Raw genomic sequence first — 19944 nt, forward strand, 5'->3', positions numbered from 1 at the left:
AAAAAAACATGTGCAAGACATATGGTACACGTAGATACACTGTCTTATATATGCAGAAGATCAGAAGTTCACTTTTTATTAACCTTTCAAGCTTCGGGTAAGGTGAACTCTCAACCCAGGCTAAAGTTTTTCCCTGTATTTTTTGTTATAGTCGATAGTTCCTATTTGTACCAAGTTACTTTAGTTTTGTACTTGTTCTTTGTACTTTTTGGTACTTCAAAAAATACATAAAATACTTCATAAAACATTACTAATGTTTGTATTTTGAGATCGATTTCCGAAGTGAAAATTGAAACGTCAATAAACGTACTTTAACCTTTAATTAACGCTTATTCCCATTTAAATAGTAATTAATATTTTAGAAATCAAAATAGCTGATGGTTTTTATACTTTTTTATTGATAATTGGGTCCACTTACCGGCTCAGAGTGACTGTTGTAAAAATAACCTCTTTATAATATTGTAATCGTAGTATAGTTATTTTATCAAACTGTACGCTCAAATCGTCAGCTATCGTGTTAACGTGTGTGCGACTGACTCCCTACATCAGAAACTCACTCCTCACCGCGTTATATAACTTAGGACAGTCTCAGTACTAACTTACCTCTCGGCAAGTAAGGACCGGGTGTGTTGTCGAAAAGTGCGTGGTCCGTAAGTGATAAATGCGCTTGTAAACCCGGTGTTTTGTGTTAAACCGTATACCTGTTTGTATCTCTCAATTTTATGTATCTCTGTTACTGCCTCCTAGCACTTAAAGCTAATGATATTTTTATAACTATCAGAATTGCGATAATTGTCAATGTTGAATCAGCCCTTAAGTTCACTATAAGTAAATCAAAGGAAAAATACATATTAAGTGTTTTATTGCTTCAGTGGTCCTTAATAAATATTTTGAAGCAATCAGGTGTTCAACTACGCTTCTCTTAAAGGTGGAAAGTTTGGTAATAAAGTTACCCTCTCCAGTGACTATAAACCAAACGGAAAACTCAAAAACACACAAACCAAAACTTTCTTCAACTTCTCTTCTTCCCAAAAAAATTTAATATTCTTAAAACAAATTCTAGCGCATCTCTGACCGCGTACTAAGTTAAACCAAACTTTTCTTCCCCGAAGTCAAAACAAGAGTGACCACTCGTTGCTAGTCGGTTAAGCATGTCTGCCAAAACTGCCGCTTGGAGTCGCTGCTTAAAACCAAATTAGAAATTACAAATTACTAAGAGATATCGACTGAATATTGATTTATAGGTTTTATTTAAAGTAATGCCAGGATTATTGAAGTGACAAGACCCAAGTAGATAATTGTTAACTACTTCTATCCAGACTTTTATGCTAAACCTACGCTGATGCTTAAATTATTAAACAACGTGCGGATTGTCACCAACGTACGAATAGTATTGTGCATTATGCACATTAAAAATTCCATTTTTTAGCTTTGTCGCAAAACAAATTGTATCTGAAAAAACCTTTATTATGATTTTTCTGATTTTGTAACCATCTAGCGAATTTTTCAAGAACAGGAAATCTCCTTGTAGTAGTGCTTGTACCTTTGTAAAATGAAAACTATTATATATTTTCGTTGTGTAAAATATTTCCTACGGAAGATTTTAAAATTGTGGTATACATGGCAGATAGTCTTAGAAACGCTAATTTCTTGATTTTTCTTAACTTCCATTAATCATGTCGCCCTCTTTTCTTACTTTTGGGACCACTGAACCTGTTTCTCTTAATCGTTGATGAAGAACTAATAAATGAACAAATGATCAGTGCGCGGGATCACAATTGGGAAATTTTTCGGGGTATCAACGTTATGCTGCTCGAGCATTATACCTCATTTCATCATAAACTAAAGCATATCAGCGTATTCCTCATTAGTAAAAACCCATTTCTGTTGAAATTGAAATTGTTATATTTTAATGCTATAAAGTAAAAAACTAAAAGATGAACTTCGCGAACTGACCAGAATTTGTCAATAAAAAAACGTAGGTTATATTTTTGTTGACAAGTTTACAGCCAATTAGTTAAAGAAATATTCATTTAGCTTTCATCACAAAAACAAGCAAAATAAAAAGTACCTTTTAGTACTAGATTACTTAAAAATTTAATAATCTAGTTTCACGAATGCTCAAAAGGTAAATACAAAAGAGATATGCGTTAAAATAACAGTTGGCCTACCCAAAAGAGACGCCTATGATCGGTACTAGAAATTACCAGTTGATAAAATTAATTCAATTTTAGAGGATAAATAAATATACCAGTTTTCGTTTTCCTAAATAAAAGTTTTCTAAAGGTATTTCCGTCAGGCGCCATCTTCAAAGAGCTCTAACTCCATTAGGAAGTATTTTTGGACTAGCTGGTGAATTGGGTTAAATTGTCTAAAAACTATCTGAGGAATCTCCAGTCTTCGTTTGTCAGGAGAGTTTATGGACACCCCCTTTTTTTTTTATTAGTTCGATGGCCTTGGCCGAGCCAATTAGCCAGACAAATTTAAAGACAAACAATTTTTACAATCAGAGGAATTTTTTACAATTAGAGGAATAAACATACAATCATCCGTACAATCTAACATGCAATTAGTAATAAATTACAACTTATTTTTTAATTCTTTTTTTTTTCTTTTTTTTTCCTGTGCTAAGACATAACCCGATTCAACATCTCGGAGGTTTACATCTTCCTTTTTATTTTTTAATTATTTATAATTTTTTTTTTTATTTTATATATTTTTTTTAAATATATAATTTTTTTTCTAATTTTTTTTATTTTTAATTTTTAAAAATTTTTTTTTTATTAATTTATTTTTTTTTCTGCTATAATACAATATTCACTTAAATATAAGGGTTAGTTTTAAGCTACAATTTATATTTACAGTTTTTGATATGTTCGTAAATCGTTTTTAATATATTGATATCTCTAGAGAAAATCAAATTGTTCAGGTAGACGGGAAGTGGAATTTTTAATATAATAAGATTATCATAAAATTTGTTTATGTTTACTGATTCGTGGGAACATTCAAGAAAAATATGTAATAGGTTACCTTCTTTTCCACACTTGCAATTAGGTGACTCCGCGAGACCCAACTTGTACATATGAAGGAGGGTAATAGCATGATTAGATCTTAATCTGTTTATAATTCTTATAAAATGGCGATTTGATAGAGTATGAAACCATCTTTTTATGAGTATTTCAGGCTGCATTTGTTTGTAATTATTTCCAGTTCTCGTGTTTCGATAATATGTTTGCCATTTTTCTTTTTGATGCTGTTTACTAATTATATCAATGTCTGAAAAGGGGAGTAAGTTCAAGGGAGCTTCTTGGGCTATATCTAGGGCAGATTTGGCTAGGCTATCTGCTATTTCATTGCCCTTAATGCCCGCGTGTCCCTTTATCCATGATATAATAATGCTTTTCCCTAAATTTGTAATTTTATTGTAAATAGTCATAATTTCTAGTTCTATATGATTTAGTTGTTTGGACCTATGTACGTTTGTTAGTCTATCGACGACACTCTTACTGTCTGTAAATATTATGCAATTGTAGGGTTCTTTACTATGTATATGCCTTAATGCAAGAAGAATCGCTGTCATTTCAGCAGTGTATATCGATGATTCAGCTGGCAATTTAAATAATTTTTTAAATCCACTTTGAATATTAAATAATGCACATCCTACTTTGTTTTGTACTTTAGATCCGTCTGTAAAGTAAAACTGATAATTTGGCCATTTATGCCTTGTAAATGATTGAAAAGCGACTATTTCTAAATTACTGTCCATAAAAAGGTATTAATATGTTTTGAGAAAAGCTCTTCTAATATATGGGAATACATAGGTGAAACTTGATTTTCGTACGTATAGAAAGTATGTCGGTATTGAGATATCCTCAGGTAACTATTTACCAGAAGAGAACATTTTTTTTTCTGGACACCCTGTAGATGAAAATAAGTAGTGATGCGCTGATGGGATGAGAACTCACCAGACTTGCTATTAGACGATAATATATTCCTATCGGATATTGTTTAGTCAAGATTTTCAAATATTCCTTTTTGCGATTTCCTTATATGAAAACCAAATAGCAGTTTAACTTATTGTGATATTTTCTGTGTACGGTTATTAGCAGTTAGCAGATGTTAGCAAAAGGTTACTAATTACATATCCGAAGTGCAATTTTTTAGGCAACAATTCCTCCACACAAATTTATGAAAATTTTCAGTTATATGCGATTGGAAAATACAAACACAAAAACACAAGATTAGAGAAAATAACAACAGGTCAAATGGTACCTGTACGAGATATATCTAAAATTTTTATAAAAAAAAACTGTCAACTGTCCTAAAACTGGAAATCACACATGATAATAGACAAGCAGCTAATAATGTTCTGCGGTAGATGTCCTTGTAGGGTCTACCTTAAAAGTAAGCCTACCAAGTAGGAAAAAATTTGGATTCTTGCTGACTTAGAGACTTGCTATTTGGTTTCATGTTTTATGTTCTGGATAGGGGATCATATCAAACAATCTTTTTACTTTTTTTGATTTTTCTGAAGACATTCTTGTCCGAGAGTTTATCGTGTGTCAAATATTAAAGAAAAATAAAGCATTAAATCCTAAAGAACTCTTGTCTTGTTAGCAATGCCTTGTGCATTCATCTATTTTTGTATATCAGCCAGAAGTTAACAAGGTATTATATGTTCCAAAGACAAAAACTAAGGCGTTATTCTGAACATCTATTTCCCACTATAATGCCATAAAGGGCAGTTGATATCCTAGAGATAACAACAGGCAATTCATTAGATGGCCAGATGTTCCCTTTATGAGTTTTATGGACGTTTCTGAAGTAAATGTCTTTGCTTTATGGAAATATCTACATTCAAATTGGAAATTATAAAGCCGTCACAAAAGACGATTGTTACTGTTAGAATTAAGGAAGAAATTGGTAGAAACTGGTAAGGACAAATTTTGTTCGGAGTCGCGACCTAAAAATTGTCCGTTCAGCAGACGTTTCCATTGTGGAGTGGTGTCCGTTAACAGAAGTTTTACTGTACTAGAAATCAGTTCGCGATAGGTTTTGCCTAGATGAGTTATTGAATGCAATTTTTAGATTCTTTATGTTAGGATTTCTATTGGTTTTTACAAACAATAATATAATATGAAAAAACAACCAAATAATTAACAAAATCAAATTAGTCATTTAACGAATCTATTATTATATACGAATTATATACTAAAACGCGAAGCCTTTTTCTTGTCCACCACTTTACTCAAAAACCATATTAGATAATTAAAATATTTTTTCGGAATATTATTAGTATTACGTATGAGATTATCAAGATATACTTTTTGTACAAAAATTCACTTCCGGTTTTGAGATGACCGGAAGTTAAAATTTACTTTAAGTTTTAGACCCCACAATGTATATATGGATCGAAAGGTCTCGTAGAGACGAATCTAAATATGTACTTCCGGTTGCGATCCGACACCGGAAGTGACCCGAAACGCGTATAAAACGTCAAGATAGAGCAAATCTGACACCGGATTCGTGATCAACATGCAAAATTAACTGCTAAATGATATCCATGTCGACATTTGATGAACTAAAAATTGCATTCCGGTTTTGAGGTCGACTTCCGGTTTCGTTTTTATTAGTCAAATCAATAGAGAATTCAACGTAGAGTTCAAAAATGTAAGTTCACGAAATTATCATTTATTATAGTTTTTGAGTTATTGATAAAAATATGTTTACTTCCGGTCATTGTATATATTGTATATTTTTCTCGCAAAATAAAAATTTCATTTAAAAAACTCGATGTCGAGTTGGTCCGCTAGTTGAATTTATATTTTTTAACTTCCAAGTGTACTAGCTCCCTACCTATTTTAATCTACCTGGTTACAAATTTTTGTTTAGACAACGTAGTGTACATAACCGTTTAACTGTATATTGTTGTATTCATTGATTTACCGAAATATCTATACGAAATTAACATTACATTATCTAAGTAGTTCATAAGAGTTCTTAAGATTTTATGAGATCTTTGACATAAAATAAATAATAAAAAAATAACATGGTGAGTTTTTGTTTTATAAATTCTTTTATATTTAAACACTAATCATTGCCTATACTTTACTCTTTTTAGAGGGCATATTTAACAAATTATTGTAAATTTTAGCCTCAACTCCAATCAATAAACCTTGTAGGTTCTGTCTACAAGATAACAATTATTCTTCTGTTACAGTTCGTTTTTTTTACTTCTTCGCATCATTCAGAAAGATGCACATGTTTATACAGTTATTAAACAGTCAGAGTCGAATCGTTTAAAATGCTTGTACCAAATCAATTGGTGTCTTTTTATATCCTTACTATGCGAGATATCTCTCCCTAACATTCTTTTTATTTTTTTATTTCTTATTATATTTCTACATGACATTTCTGCCGGACTCCATTAGTCCAAAACTCTAGATCCTTTCTCATTACAAATGATCTAAATCCCTTCAATAGAGTCATCTAGATTTTTATTAACTGTAACTGAATTTGAGATGCGCAAAAGTGCATAATAGTAACTCAAAAATTTTCCCAACTAAGGAAATTTGATAGTTCACTGAACAAATTGTCATTAGTATTTAAAACTATTTAGGTTGTCACAGATTTAGTATGTGTTATCACCTAGGTATATTTCCTTTTACAAACCCTTTGTGGTTGGTGGAATATTTGATGATGTAGATAATTTTGATTTCTTTTAAGGCTATAAAGATTAAACTGACAGGTATTATTCTATGAAGCGGTACAGATATAGTGATATATATTCCTTTGTTAGAAATTGATTTCAGAAGTTTGCTTTATAATACACTTATACTCTAACGCTTAGAAAATTATAAAATAGCGACTTTATGGCATATTTTACTTCATATAGCCAGCGGCGGCCAGGCAGGTTAAGTAGGTGAAGGTGAGGTTCGCTAAAAAATATAACTAAATTGAGACAAATAGATAAAAAATGAAAACAACATTATTATAACCAAAATTCTGAAATCAATTATTTATTCTCCTTTAATTAATCTAAAAATTAAAAAAGACAACTAGCTTTATTAGCGGTACGTACTTGACGGTCAAGTCCTGACCTGTGTCACTAGCCATGTATAAGGAAGATGATAAGAGGAGTGATTCAGGAAAAGATGAATATCATTTTGGAAATGCGAAATCCATCTGCATAAGTGTTCACGGTTGCCATGGCAACGTGACGTCAGCATATCCTTAGTGATAGCTGAGAAAACTGGTGAGTGCAGTTCCGCCTAAAAATATATTATTTGTCTTCACCCACTGTTGGATGTGTATTTGGTGATTCTATTTTTCGGAAATTGCTCTCAGCGACAATATTTTGAAATTTAGTCTATTATATAGATATTTTTTATATAGTATAGTATTTATTAGTTTAGTTTAGTCACAGTATTAATTTTATTTGTTTAGTGCACTTTATTAATACATTTCTCTGTAGTTTGTTTCGGATTTCGGATATAAAGTGTTCTCGTGGATTTCGTTTGGACAAAAATAATTTTAGATAGACATGAATCCAATTAATGACTTCTTCTTCCTAGGCCGTCTCCATTAACGGAGGTTAGCGACCACATTTCTAAAAGTTTCTCTGTCTTTTGAAACGTGGAATAATTCGTCTACAGTCATCTTTGTTTAGTCTCGAATATTTCGCAGCCATGATTACTTCTTTTTACCTATTCCCTTTTTGCCATCGACTCTACCCTGCATGATGACCTGCAGAAGACTATAATAAATAGTGGTTAAATTAATGACTTGGTGTGTCATATATTAGAGACTCCGTTTAGGCATTGGAAAAATGAAGATAAAAGGGATTTTCTTTTACATGGTCGACCAACCAGTATTTTAAACATCTGCGTCTGAACCAGAGTGGGCGGCTGAATCGAAACACAGCAACCCGTTTTAGCAGACGTGGTGTTTTAATCAGCAAAAAACCCTCAATGAAATGTCAAGGTTCAGAACCAAAATACTCCAGGCAAGCAGAACGAATCGTATCTAGTATAAGTGCCCTAAAAAACTGTTTTCAAGTTTTTAAGGCCCTAAACTCTATACATTTTTTTAACGAATTTTTAGTGAGATATTGGCGCGAAGTAGGTACCAAAACTCCTTTTGACTCCGGCAAACTTTCCTCATTTTCACCACTTTTTTAGGCCACGAGCCGCCGCTGCATATAGCAGTAGAGTGAGCTTTTGGTTATACAGGTACTCAAACGATCACAACCCTTTTGTTTTTATAAGGATCTTCACAATAGTTTGCCATGTTTCTTGTATTTTATAAATCTCTTTCTGTAGATTCCTTAATTTATCTGCCACGGCCCATGTTTTTTATGTTTGTGGGCAAAATATTATTCTTTAATTTCCGCCAATATTTGGGACATAAAATCTATATATCTTTTTTTTTCTTTACGAAACAGATGTTCTATTCTTTTCAAAATTGTGTTGTTTTCACCGTCCTACCTAGATCTAACTAATAATTGTGTTCTTTTTTGCGTTGATTTATACTCTAAGTACCGACAGTGAACAATTGTTGACCTTTTGTGGTAGTCATGTGTTTTTCCTGCAGAACACAAGTCAAACCTTGATATTCAGTATTAAAGGTTGCTGATGATTTCCTTTGTGATATAATTATATAAACATAAACTTGACAAAATTAACGTATATAATCTCTACCATATACCGAATTTATTGTACTCTATCATATTTGTATTGCATTTTGAAAATTTATTTTATCTAACATAAATATTAACTTTTGTTTTACATTTAAAAAACATTAATTTTTTTATTTTTAGATGCGTGTCTTCTACATTATTATTTTAATGTTTTTGATACAATTTTACGATATAAATAGTCTCAAACACAAACACCGCAGTAAAAGGTATTTAGTTTATCCATTTGGAGGTAGTTTTAAGGTAAGATTTTCAACTTATACTTTCTAGCTCGTTTTAGGTGGAAAGTTTTAATTTGTAAGATTGTGTAAGGAAGGTTATTTTAAATGTTTAGTAGCTAAAAGACAATAAGAACACATCTTTTCTGGACGATTTGTAGATCAATGTTAAGAAGATTATCCAAAGCAGATCTTCAGCAGAAAGGGTGCCGTTTAAATAACCATATTACTTCAGTTTTCAAAATATAAACAATTATCTACATACCCACTCTCATCATTATCATACCTTCCCTCTGACAGTTTCATATTTAGAATTTTTTTTTTATTATTGATTTTAGAACATGAAAAAAACCTGCAAATAAATATTTTTTTACTGCCAACCGTCATTAAAGTCATTTATTATTGTCCTTATTTGCGGCATTAAAAAAGCCATTTATTTTAACAACAGAAGAAGAAATTTATCTGCCGTAAACATAATTAATCCAGTCGTGAAAGACTAAACAATTTACCAAGAATCTAGCTTCTTCTAATCTAATCTAGCTAAGATAATTTTAAACAAAATGTTGTGTAAGCATTTTTTATGTAGAATGAACCATTCTCTTAGTGTTCGCGACTAGTACGCACTCCGCGCATAGCCCCGCCTCGAATTTTCCCTTTCGTTCTTGACCTGTAAATCCCTATTTATCGCTAAAAAATAACTCTGTGGCTGAGAGTTATTTTTCTGACATCCAATTTCGCCAGTCACTTCAAGCTTTGTTTCCGAGAGAACGTTGATTATATGCAAAAAGTGCTAATAAAACTTTTTGTTCAAAATGATCTTAGCTACATTTTTTTTTCTACATTTCTTAGTAAATCAATTTTTTTTCGTTTTTACACGAACAGCCCCTGGGATTAACTTGGTAAACTTTTATGCTTTTTTTGGTCCAAAAATTGATATTCTCGGCAAAATTCAGTTTGTTTGAATAATTTTTAGGCATCAAATCTCCAGTGACGTACCAGTATCTTGTCCGTATAAATACAAGAACCGTCAAACGGCACTGGGGTCTCAATCTGCCTACCCCTTAGTATCGAGTGACACTCACATTGTACATTGTACAGTGTTTAAGATTCATGGTTTTTGGCAGCGAAGCAAAGGTTAATAGTAGCTATTCTGTAGGTATCTCACCAGATTTATATATGTTGTTAAAGAGGATAGTTACTGCGATAGAATTGTCTTGATCTAAAAGTTTATCCAGCTTAATGTAAATTTCATCTGTCCTAGGGGACTGCTAGATTTTAAGCTATTTATATCATGTTGAACTTTAGATTTTACTTATTGGGGCTTCAGATTTTATTTATTATTGGAGCTTCCTCGCTATCAATTTGTGTTCTTCTCTTCTTATGTTCATAAAAAGATCTTCAACATATACAGGGTGAGTCATAACTATTGGGACATAGATTAAGGACAGGTTATTTGGACCAAAATATGGCTATTGGGCCAAATATGCCTTAATAAAAGGTTGCTGAGAAAAAAAGATACAGGGTGTTAAAGTTAATTTTTGTTTTTCGTTTTTTGCTAATAGTTTCCCTGTATATTTAAAAATTCCTATCAAAATTGGCACAGAGGCATAATCTTAGACAAGAAATAGTATTTTATTTACAATTCCACTATCAAATACCAAACTAATAAACAAAGTTGCAACTAACGTAAGGTTTCCGTTTTGACGATAAATCAAAACTAAACACACTTTAACTTAAAAGAACTCACAAAAACTCAAACCAAATGTTCTACGTGGTCTCCTCCGATTTCTATGCCTTTTCTAATTCTTTTTATAAAGGATTTTCGGACGTTAAAAAAATATTATTCTGTCCCCTTATAAGATTAGCTGCATTTTGAATGTATTTCCAAAGTTCGTCTCGTGTATTAATTTCATTGGCATAAACTAAGGACTTCATATGTCCCCAAAAATAAAAATCTAGCAGGTTGTACTCAGGACTTCTTGGTGGCCATTGAAAATCACTGCCTCTGCCAATCCATTGTTGAGGAAATACGTCGTTAACATGATTTCTAACAGCTAATGAAAAATGAGGTGGCGCTCCATCCTGCATAAACCACATTTTTCTTCTTACATCCAGTGACAGATCATTTAAAATATCACTAAGAGTATTTTCCAAAAAGAATAAATAAGAATCTCCATTCAAATTCTGAGGAAGAACATAAGGCCCTAGTAGTTGGTCGCCTATAATGCCACACCAAATATTCAATTTAAAGTCATGCTGAAAATGTCTAGCTTTAATAGCGGGTTGTCTTCTTCACAATAATGACTATTTCGCCAATTAAAAACTCCTCGTCTGGTAAAAGTTGCTTCGTCGGTGAACATAATATTCTTAATTAAGTGTCTGTCATTGCGATGTTTATTCATAATACGTTGGCAAAACTGTAACCGTCGTGGAAGATCTGTTGGAAATAAATTTTGAACAGGAGTGAAGTGATAAGGATGAAGGTTCACTTTTTTTAGAATTCTAACAATAGACTACTGACTTAATCCTGTTGCTGCTTATAGATGTCGTGAACTTATTTCATGATTTTCATCTACTCGAACCAAAAGTTCATCTTCTTGATTAGGTGTGACTTGTTTCGGTCGACCACCCCGATTTTTAGTGTGAAATGACCCAGTTTCACCTAAACTACGATATAATCTTGCAAAAGTTTTGTGATTTGGTTGCCTTCTGTTTGCGAATAACATTCCATACCTTCTGGCTGCCGAGCGAACGCAAAAATTTTCTTGTGCGTATACGCAAATCATACCTCGCATTTCTTCATTAGTAAAATGATTGCGACGAGGCATTTCAATCAAAAAAAGTAATGATTACTTTTAAAAAATGCAACATTACACTACACTGTCACATCAAAAATAATTTACTCTAAACAAATGACATTTCCCAACAACAATTATCTGACAGTCCAAAGCATACTTTTCATAAATGAAATAATATTTGAAATCGTTTTTTAAGACTCTAAGCAGTTCGACTGCGTTTTTATCGAAAACGGTTGAAATTATCATGTTTAAACAAGAGTACTAATTTTACGTAAAAATGATGTTTACGTTATATTTTTTAATAAAAATTACTAAAAAGTTTCATCAGAAAAAGTTTAGACTCAATTTGATCATTGGGAATGATCCACGTGGCGCCCTCTATGACAAAACGGAAAATTGTAAATAAAATACTATTTCTTGTCTAAGATTATGCCTCTGTGCCAATTTTGATAGCAATTTATAAATATACAGGGAAACTATTAGCAAAAAACGAAAAACAAAAATTAACTTTAACACCCTGTATCTTTTTTCTCGGCAACATTTTATTAAGGCATATTTGGCCCAATAGCCATATTTTGGTCCAAATAACCTGTCCTTAGTCTATGTCCCAATAGTTACGACTCACCCTGTATATTTACTTTACATTTAGCTTAACATTAATTTATTTTATATTTAAAATAGCAATGTAGGTAGAAAAAAGTTTAAGGATATTTTTTTGTGGACAATCTTCGAGCAAATTTAGATATTTAAGTAAGTTTTTTTTGTCTCTTCTAGATTGTCATCGGTATTGGTATCCCAGTAAAACTTGGATCTAAACAATCGATGGCAATTGGTTGGAACCTCCAAATGCAGTATGCAGTTGCTCAAAATGTATCGCAATTACTGACTTATCCTCAAATTTACACGAGAAAGAGATCTGTTGACTTTCCACCAGCTCCCAAAAGCGATAGAGCCATCTTGTATTCAGCTTTTGAAGAACTCTTCGACAGGTATGTAAATACTTATATCTTTTTGAGTGTTGCTGGTTACTGTTTTTTCATTTTACTTACACTTTTAAGGTTTGTAGCTTTTATATCCGACTGTGTAGGTCTCAATAATTTTCCTGGTAATAATTTCTCAATTTTATATCCATGTTTTTTGTTTTCTGTGTTTTTGCTCTATTTCTTGTAGATTTAGCATTTTTTCTTTAATCTTTCAGGTGTAACTTTCTTCTAATATAGACAATAACTTATAAATAATTGTTGTTCTTGTAATTAACGTTTGATTATGCTTCTTTTTATTATAACAATTTTATTAAAACTTCCTCGAAATTTTCCAGAAAACAAGCAATACTCTAAAAAGTTACCCCGTCCTTATTGTAATAAAATAATAAATTAACCTATCCCCATATCGCATCTGTTGATCTCATTTTTACTAATTTCGTACCATCTGCTCTAAGAGTTCGGTCTTTAGTGATCTGTTCATTTTCAAAATTCGCTCGTTGGCTTAATTGCTGACCCTTTTCAGCAACATTACACCTGCAGCAGACAGCAGACACTGAAAATTAATTCAACCTCCGGTATTGATAGCTCCAATAAAGGGATTTCTGAAATAAAAATGTTGTTTAACGCTTCCGGGTATTAACTAAGACAATGCAAGCGTTTTATGGGACTGACATACAAGTCATGGGTGGCACGTCACATAAAAGTAAATTTTCTTACTTAATTTTATCACTATTTTAATATAAATTCTAAGACGAAAACGTTAATGTAACAAATAATACATTTAACAAACCAGTTTATTATGTCGGATATGCTTATACTCCCCGTATCAACAATTTCAAATAATTAGTAAGTAACTATCGACAAATTACTGGTACATTAACTCTCTCATGCATTGAGTCCACTCCAGTGGACAGATTTTTTAAATTCCAAAAAATATATTTTTTGGAGTTAAAAAGAGTTAAAAGTTTTGGAGACACGTACGAGCACGTCAAACACAGCATAAAAAAGGCGACATTAGAAGCTTTGGGGAAACTTGAGAAAATAAATACCCAACACAAAGTAAAAATAAACAGAGAAACCAAAAAATGTATTGAGGAGAAGAAAATTCTATATATGAAAAGTATGAGCGCCCAATCCCCAGAAGACACACAGAAGTACAAAGAGAAAAACAGAGAAGTAAAACGAAGAAGAGCAAAAAAAAAGAATGAATAATGGAAAGAAACGTGTGCATAAATTGACCAATGCATGGGAGGAACAAGGAATTCGGAATCCTGGAAAATACTGAAATCTGTAAGGAAGAATAACAACGAAAAGATCCAAATACAATACATATCAAAAAAGAGTGGGAAGACTACTATAAAGAACTACTCACAGAAAACCGCTCAGATTTCATAGAGACAGACACAGAACAGGAACAACAACAAAATCAGAATGAAGAACAGATTGAGATAACATTAATCGAAGTAAAGAATGCCATAAAGACTTTAAAGAATAAAAAATCAGGGGGACCAGGATGAATCGTTAATGAACTAATTAAGTACGGAACGGACAAACTACACAGAATTATACACGAAATGTTCAGTAACACAATAAACCTGAACGAAATTCCAGATGAATGGTCCAAAGCATATATAACCTCGATACATAAAAAGAAAGATAAGAAGAAATGATGAATGAAAAGAACTACAGAGGCATCAGTGTGATAGCATGTATGGGCAGGTTATATGGAAAAATACTGAAAGAAAAACTGGAAAAATCTATTTCAAATAAAATCGGAGAAGATCAAGCGGGTTTCACGGCAGGAAGATCTTGCATAGACCACATATATACACTCCAACAATTAATTGAAAAAAAAATGGCAAAAAATAGACCAGTACACATGGCATTCATAGATTTAAAAAAGGCGTATGACACGGTCCCCAGAAAACAACTATGGAACACGATGAAGGAAATTGGAATAAATCTGAGGTTAAAAGAAGCCGCAAAAAAACCTTTATAAGAACAAGGTAAGAATTAAAACCGGAAATAAATACTCCAACGAATTTAAGACCACAAAAGGCTTATTGCAGGGATGCTCTACATCTCCGACACTGTTCAAGATATTCCTCGAACAAATATTAGTACCATGGAAAAGGAAATGTGAAGGGATGGGAATACCAATCCAGGACAACTTCTTTTACTCATTAAGCTTTGCAGATGATCAACTGGTAACGGCTAAGATGAAAACGATCTGTGCTATATGCTCCGAAAATTAGAAAAGGTATACACAAAAAATGGACTGGAAATAAATCTAGAAAAGACCGAATATTTAACAACAGAGCAAGAACTATTGAGAAACTTGGAAATGGACGATAATAGGGAAATTAACGGCACTGACAAATTCAAATATTTAGAATTCATACTTTTAAAAAATGGAACCACCGAGCAAGAGATAACCAGCAGATTAGCACAGACAAGAACATGTATTAAACAAATGAACGGGGTACTGTGGGATAGACAGATTACCAGAAATACAAAAAAGAGAATTTATAACACCTTGGTACGCAGTATAATGACCTATGGAGCAGAGAATTAGGTAATAAATAAACGAAACAGGTCCAAAATCTACTAAAATAAAGTTCATGATAAGAAGCTGCAAAGTGACAAAAATGGATCGCATCAGAAATGAGGAGATAAAACGAAGAATGGTAGTAGAACAAGACATACTGAGCTACATCGAAGAAAAACGTTTAATTTGGTATGGACATGTGATAAGAACAGATAATACAAGGTGGATAGCAAAGATTTCGGATTGGAGTCCAATAGGAAGGAGAAAAAGAGGTAGACCCCGAAGATCATGGAGGGATAAGGGGGACGAAGCCAAGAAAAGACGAAACCTTAGAGATGGAGAATGGCAGAACAGAAAGGACTGGAGACGTTGGCTGAAATATATTTTACTTCTGTGAAACTTGTGCAAAATGCATGAAATCCCTTTCAGTGGAATATAATCAAGTATTTACTACCGCCATCTACAATATTTATTTTGAAAGTCATAGTTTGTTTATGTTAAAGATAGAGCAAACACTCCTGACCATGGAGCTGCGAAGGCGGAGTCAAAGTTCAAGTAAAGGAAGTGGGGACTAAACCTAATTTTGTCTACAGCGCCGTGGTCAGGAGTGTTTGCATTATCTCTATTATCTATAAATCACCTAACCGCGATGGCCACCTGTGAATTGCCTGAAATAAGTGTCCGTAGTTTTTATGGAAAAGTAAAAAAAAAGGCAAGAAATTTTTTTTCTTATAGAATTATGTATTTGATACAATTACCCTTTGTTATAATTTCAAAGTAAAGTCATGAATGGCAAATGACAAGTAAAGTAAACAAACTTACTGATTATGGAGCACAGAATCCAAGATCTGGCAGGGGAGGAATAACTGTTGATCACAGGGCCTCCCAGGTCGTAAACCAAAGAAATCCCTGTGCACTTAAGACATTGATAATAGCAACCTGGAATGTCAGAAGTCTATAAGCAAGTCGTAAATTAGCGAACGTACTGCTTGAAATGGAAAACCTTAAAATTGATGTTTTAGATATAAGTGACGTACAGTGGCCAGTTTCAGGCAAACAAATTACAAATAATGGAACCATGTATTATTCAGGTAACAACGAGGTCAATCATCGCTATGGTGTTGCTATCTTAGTTACAAAAAAAAGTCAATTACTCTGTGAGAAGTTTTACTCCTTATTCTGATAGGATCTTATCAATACAACTTCAGTCTAAAAAAGGTATAGTGAATTTTATTTAAGTTTATGCTCCTACGGCAGATAAAGATGACGACGATATCGAACTATTTTACCATGATTTGAAACAAGTTTTAAAATCAATAAAGAAACATCACACTACAATAGTAATGGGCGACTTCAATGCCAAAGTTGGCCAGGGAAGAGTGGATGGATATGTGGGGGAATATGGTCTAGGAAATAGAAATGAACGTGGTGACCGTTTGATACAATTTTGCCAGACGAAAGACTTTGTAATAGCTAATACACTTTTTAAGCTACCAAAAAGAAGATTGAGAAGATTGTATACATGTAAATCTCCCGGTGACACAACGAATAGAATAATCCGAAATCAAATTGACTTTGTCCTCATTAGACAAAGATTTCGTAATTCTATACTGTCTGCCAAAACTTACCCTGGAGCAGACATTGGTTCAGACCATAACCCTATAGTAGTCACATTACGAACCAAATTGAAACTGGTTAAAAAACTCACACAAAGTAGAATTGATATTAAGAGATAAGAAGGGAATCACAAACAAAGGAACAAACTGTAAAAACTCTTACTGAAAATCTACGTAATGCCCAAGAACTGAATAAGAGTTGGTATAACATTGAAAATGGGAAATTGAAATGGGAAAATATAAAAGTAGCAATAATTAAAACAGCAAATGAAAACTTAAAACCAAATAAAAGAAAACATAAAGACTGGATGACTGAAGAAATACTACTATTAACGAATGAAAGAAAATTATTCAAAACAAAAAATCCAATTAAATATAATGAAACTGATCGATTAATTAAAAAGAGAATAAAAGAAGCTAAAGAGAGAATGTTACATGAGCAGTGCCAAGAACTAGAAGAAATTGAGAAAAAATATGATTTTTTTAACATGCATAAAAGAATTATTAGAGAATTAACAGGAATGAGAAAAACACTTCAAACTAGGCAACTAAGAGATTCCACTAGCTTAGCGTATTTTGGCATTTTCATACTGACAGCATGTTTAAACTAGCAACATTGCTACAGTTAAAAAGAACAGAAAATATTCATGTTCAAAGAAACATACATTGATTATTTTTTATCACTCTTCACCGCAGACATAATGGATTATATCGTCTTTTAGACCAATTTATATGCTGGCCAAAATAAGAATTAAATTTTGGTTTTACAAAACATGAGTTATACGCTTTCTTGGGCGCAAATTTAGTATGGCGTACATCAGATTTCTCAGAATAGGGCTTTACTGGTTAAGTAATAATGGCGTGAGGATGCATCTTATTGGAGATGATATGCCAGTTATAAGATTTAAATTTATTTTGAGGTTTGTACATTTCGTAAATAATGATAATGCAAATCAAAATAACACGGACAAATTGCGAAAAATCCAACGATTTTTGGATAAAATTTAGAAAAACTTCTTAGGTGCCACAGATCCAGAGGTATACCAATCAGTTGATGAGCAAATTATTTCCACTAAAAGGAAAATTGGATATAAAGCAATACTTACCAAAAAAACCTTAAAAGTGGGAAGTAAAAGTTTGGTTAAAAGCTGGAATTAGTGGATATATGTATCGTTTTCAGATTTACCAAGGAGCTTCAAAAGACAGAAGTCAAATTAGCAAACTTGGAGCGTGCGTTTATGTAGTTTTCCATCTAACTGATGACTTAAAGAGAATAAGTCTTTTTTGATAATTTATTTCGCTTACTTCCCCTTATCAAAGAATTGCATAAAAGAGGTATATGGGTGACAGGAACTCTCCGATTGAATTGACTACAAAATTGTAATTCTGTTATGAAAACAGATAGACAAATTAAACAAAAGGGTAGGGAACTTTATCCGTTGCAAGTACTGAAGGTGGCAATATAATTGTATCTAAATGTCCAGACAACTAGACCCTTTACATTGTTTCTAATTGTGCTGTAATAGAACCTCAGAATAAAATAAAACGCTAGTGTAAATCTGCTAAGACTATTTTAGAAGTAAACAGACCTTTTTCTGTTCAGTTTTATAGCAAAAACATGGGAGGAGTAGACCTGGTGAACCAGTTTTTGGCCCCGTATCCTCTTAGGAAAAGAAACAAACTAGTTTATTTATTTGTTTGTAATAAATAATCTGTTAGTATCTGCAATCAATGTATTTCTGCAGCCTTATTTGTTCTTCTTGGCGATTATTTATTCAAGTCTATGCTGAAAACCGTTTACCTATTTATCATTGGTATTTGTTATATAGTATATCTGCATAATTTTTCTTCATCATCATCATCATCATCACTGGCTCGACAACCCTTTTTGGGTCTTGGCCTGTTCCAGGATTCTTCTCCATTCTGATCTATTTCGTGCTTTTTTTCTTCAGTTTTTTATTTTTAAGGTTGTTATATCATTTTCTATTTGTTCTAAGTATCTCAGTTTTGGTCTTCCTCTTGTTCTTTTTCCTACTGGCATCTGTTTGAATATTTTGTTTGGTATTTTGCATTCTTCCATTCTTTCTACATGTCCTATCCAACGCAGCCGTCCTATTTTAATGAATGTTATAATATCCAGATCCTGGTATATTTTGTATAGTTCAGAGTTGTATCGTCTTCGCCATATTCCGTATTGTTTTGTACCCTTATATTATGTGTCGCAAGATTTTTCTTTCGAAGGTGGCTAACAACGTTTCCTCTCTTTTAGTGAGTGTCCAGGTTTCTAAGCCATATGTGAGTACCGGTCTTATTAGGGTTTTATATATTTGGCATTTTGTCTTTCTTGCGACGTTATCTGATCTTAGGTGTCTAATTAAGCCATGGTAACATTTATTTGCAATAAATATTCGCCTCTTCACTTCCTCCGTAACGTTATTATCAGACGTGACTAGGGATCCCAAGTATATAAAGTTTTTTACCCCCTCTATGTTGTATTCTCCTATTGTTATATTTTGTGGCTGCCTTATATCTGCGTTTTTACTTACCTGCATATATTTTGTTTTGGTCTGATTGATTTTAAGACCACTATTTTGTGCAGCTCGTTCTATTTGGTTGTATGCCTCTATCATTTCTCTTCTTGATCTTGCGATTATGTCAACATCATCTGCAAATGCTTGTATTTGCACGCTTTTATTAATGATTGTTCCTCGTGTATTGACTGTTGTGTCCCTCAGTATTTTCTCGAGTACGATGTTGAACAAGATGCATGATAGAGCGTCTCCCTGGCGTAGTCCCTTTTTCACATCTATTGTTTCCGTTAATTCATTTTGTATCCGGATTCTACTTTCTACTTTTAGAGATTCTTTTATCAGTTCTATTAGTTGTGTTGATATATTAAATTCTTTCATTGCTTTTATTAAGAATTCTCGGTTTATATTGTCATATGCGCTTTCAAAGTCTATGAAGAGATGATGTGTGTCGATGTTATATTCACTTGTGTTTTCGAGGATCTGTCGCAGAACAAATATCTGGTCTATTGTTGATTTCTGTCTACAGAAGCCACTTTGGTATTTGCCAACTATTTT

The 19944-nt window shown here is 32.6% G+C and overlaps 1 protein-coding gene across 3 annotated transcripts in view; it reads left to right on the top strand.

The window, feature by feature from the left end:
- The first annotated feature begins 5977 nt into the window (after positions 1 to 5977).
- The window catches only part of LOC140444193 (uncharacterized), a 28138-nt gene continuing 14171 nt past the window's right edge, over positions 5978 to 19944 (top strand). For 2 of the 3 annotated variants that reach the window (XM_072535921.1, XM_072535919.1), the window contains exons 1-3: positions 5978 to 6052; positions 8819 to 8938; positions 12486 to 12700. In XM_072535921.1, coding sequence (XP_072392022.1) covers positions 6050 to 6052; positions 8819 to 8938; positions 12486 to 12700 — 338 coding nt within the window. In that variant the 5' untranslated portion in view covers positions 5978 to 6049. Of the gene's footprint in view, positions 6053 to 7062; positions 7256 to 8818; positions 8939 to 12485; positions 12701 to 19944 lie in introns of all 3 variants that reach the window. The other variant, XM_072535920.1, reaches the window with a different exon arrangement.

This window comes from Diabrotica undecimpunctata, chromosome 6 (assembly GCF_040954645.1).
Source record: "Diabrotica undecimpunctata isolate CICGRU chromosome 6, icDiaUnde3, whole genome shotgun sequence".
Lineage (NCBI taxonomy): Eukaryota > Metazoa > Arthropoda > Insecta > Coleoptera > Chrysomelidae > Diabrotica > Diabrotica undecimpunctata.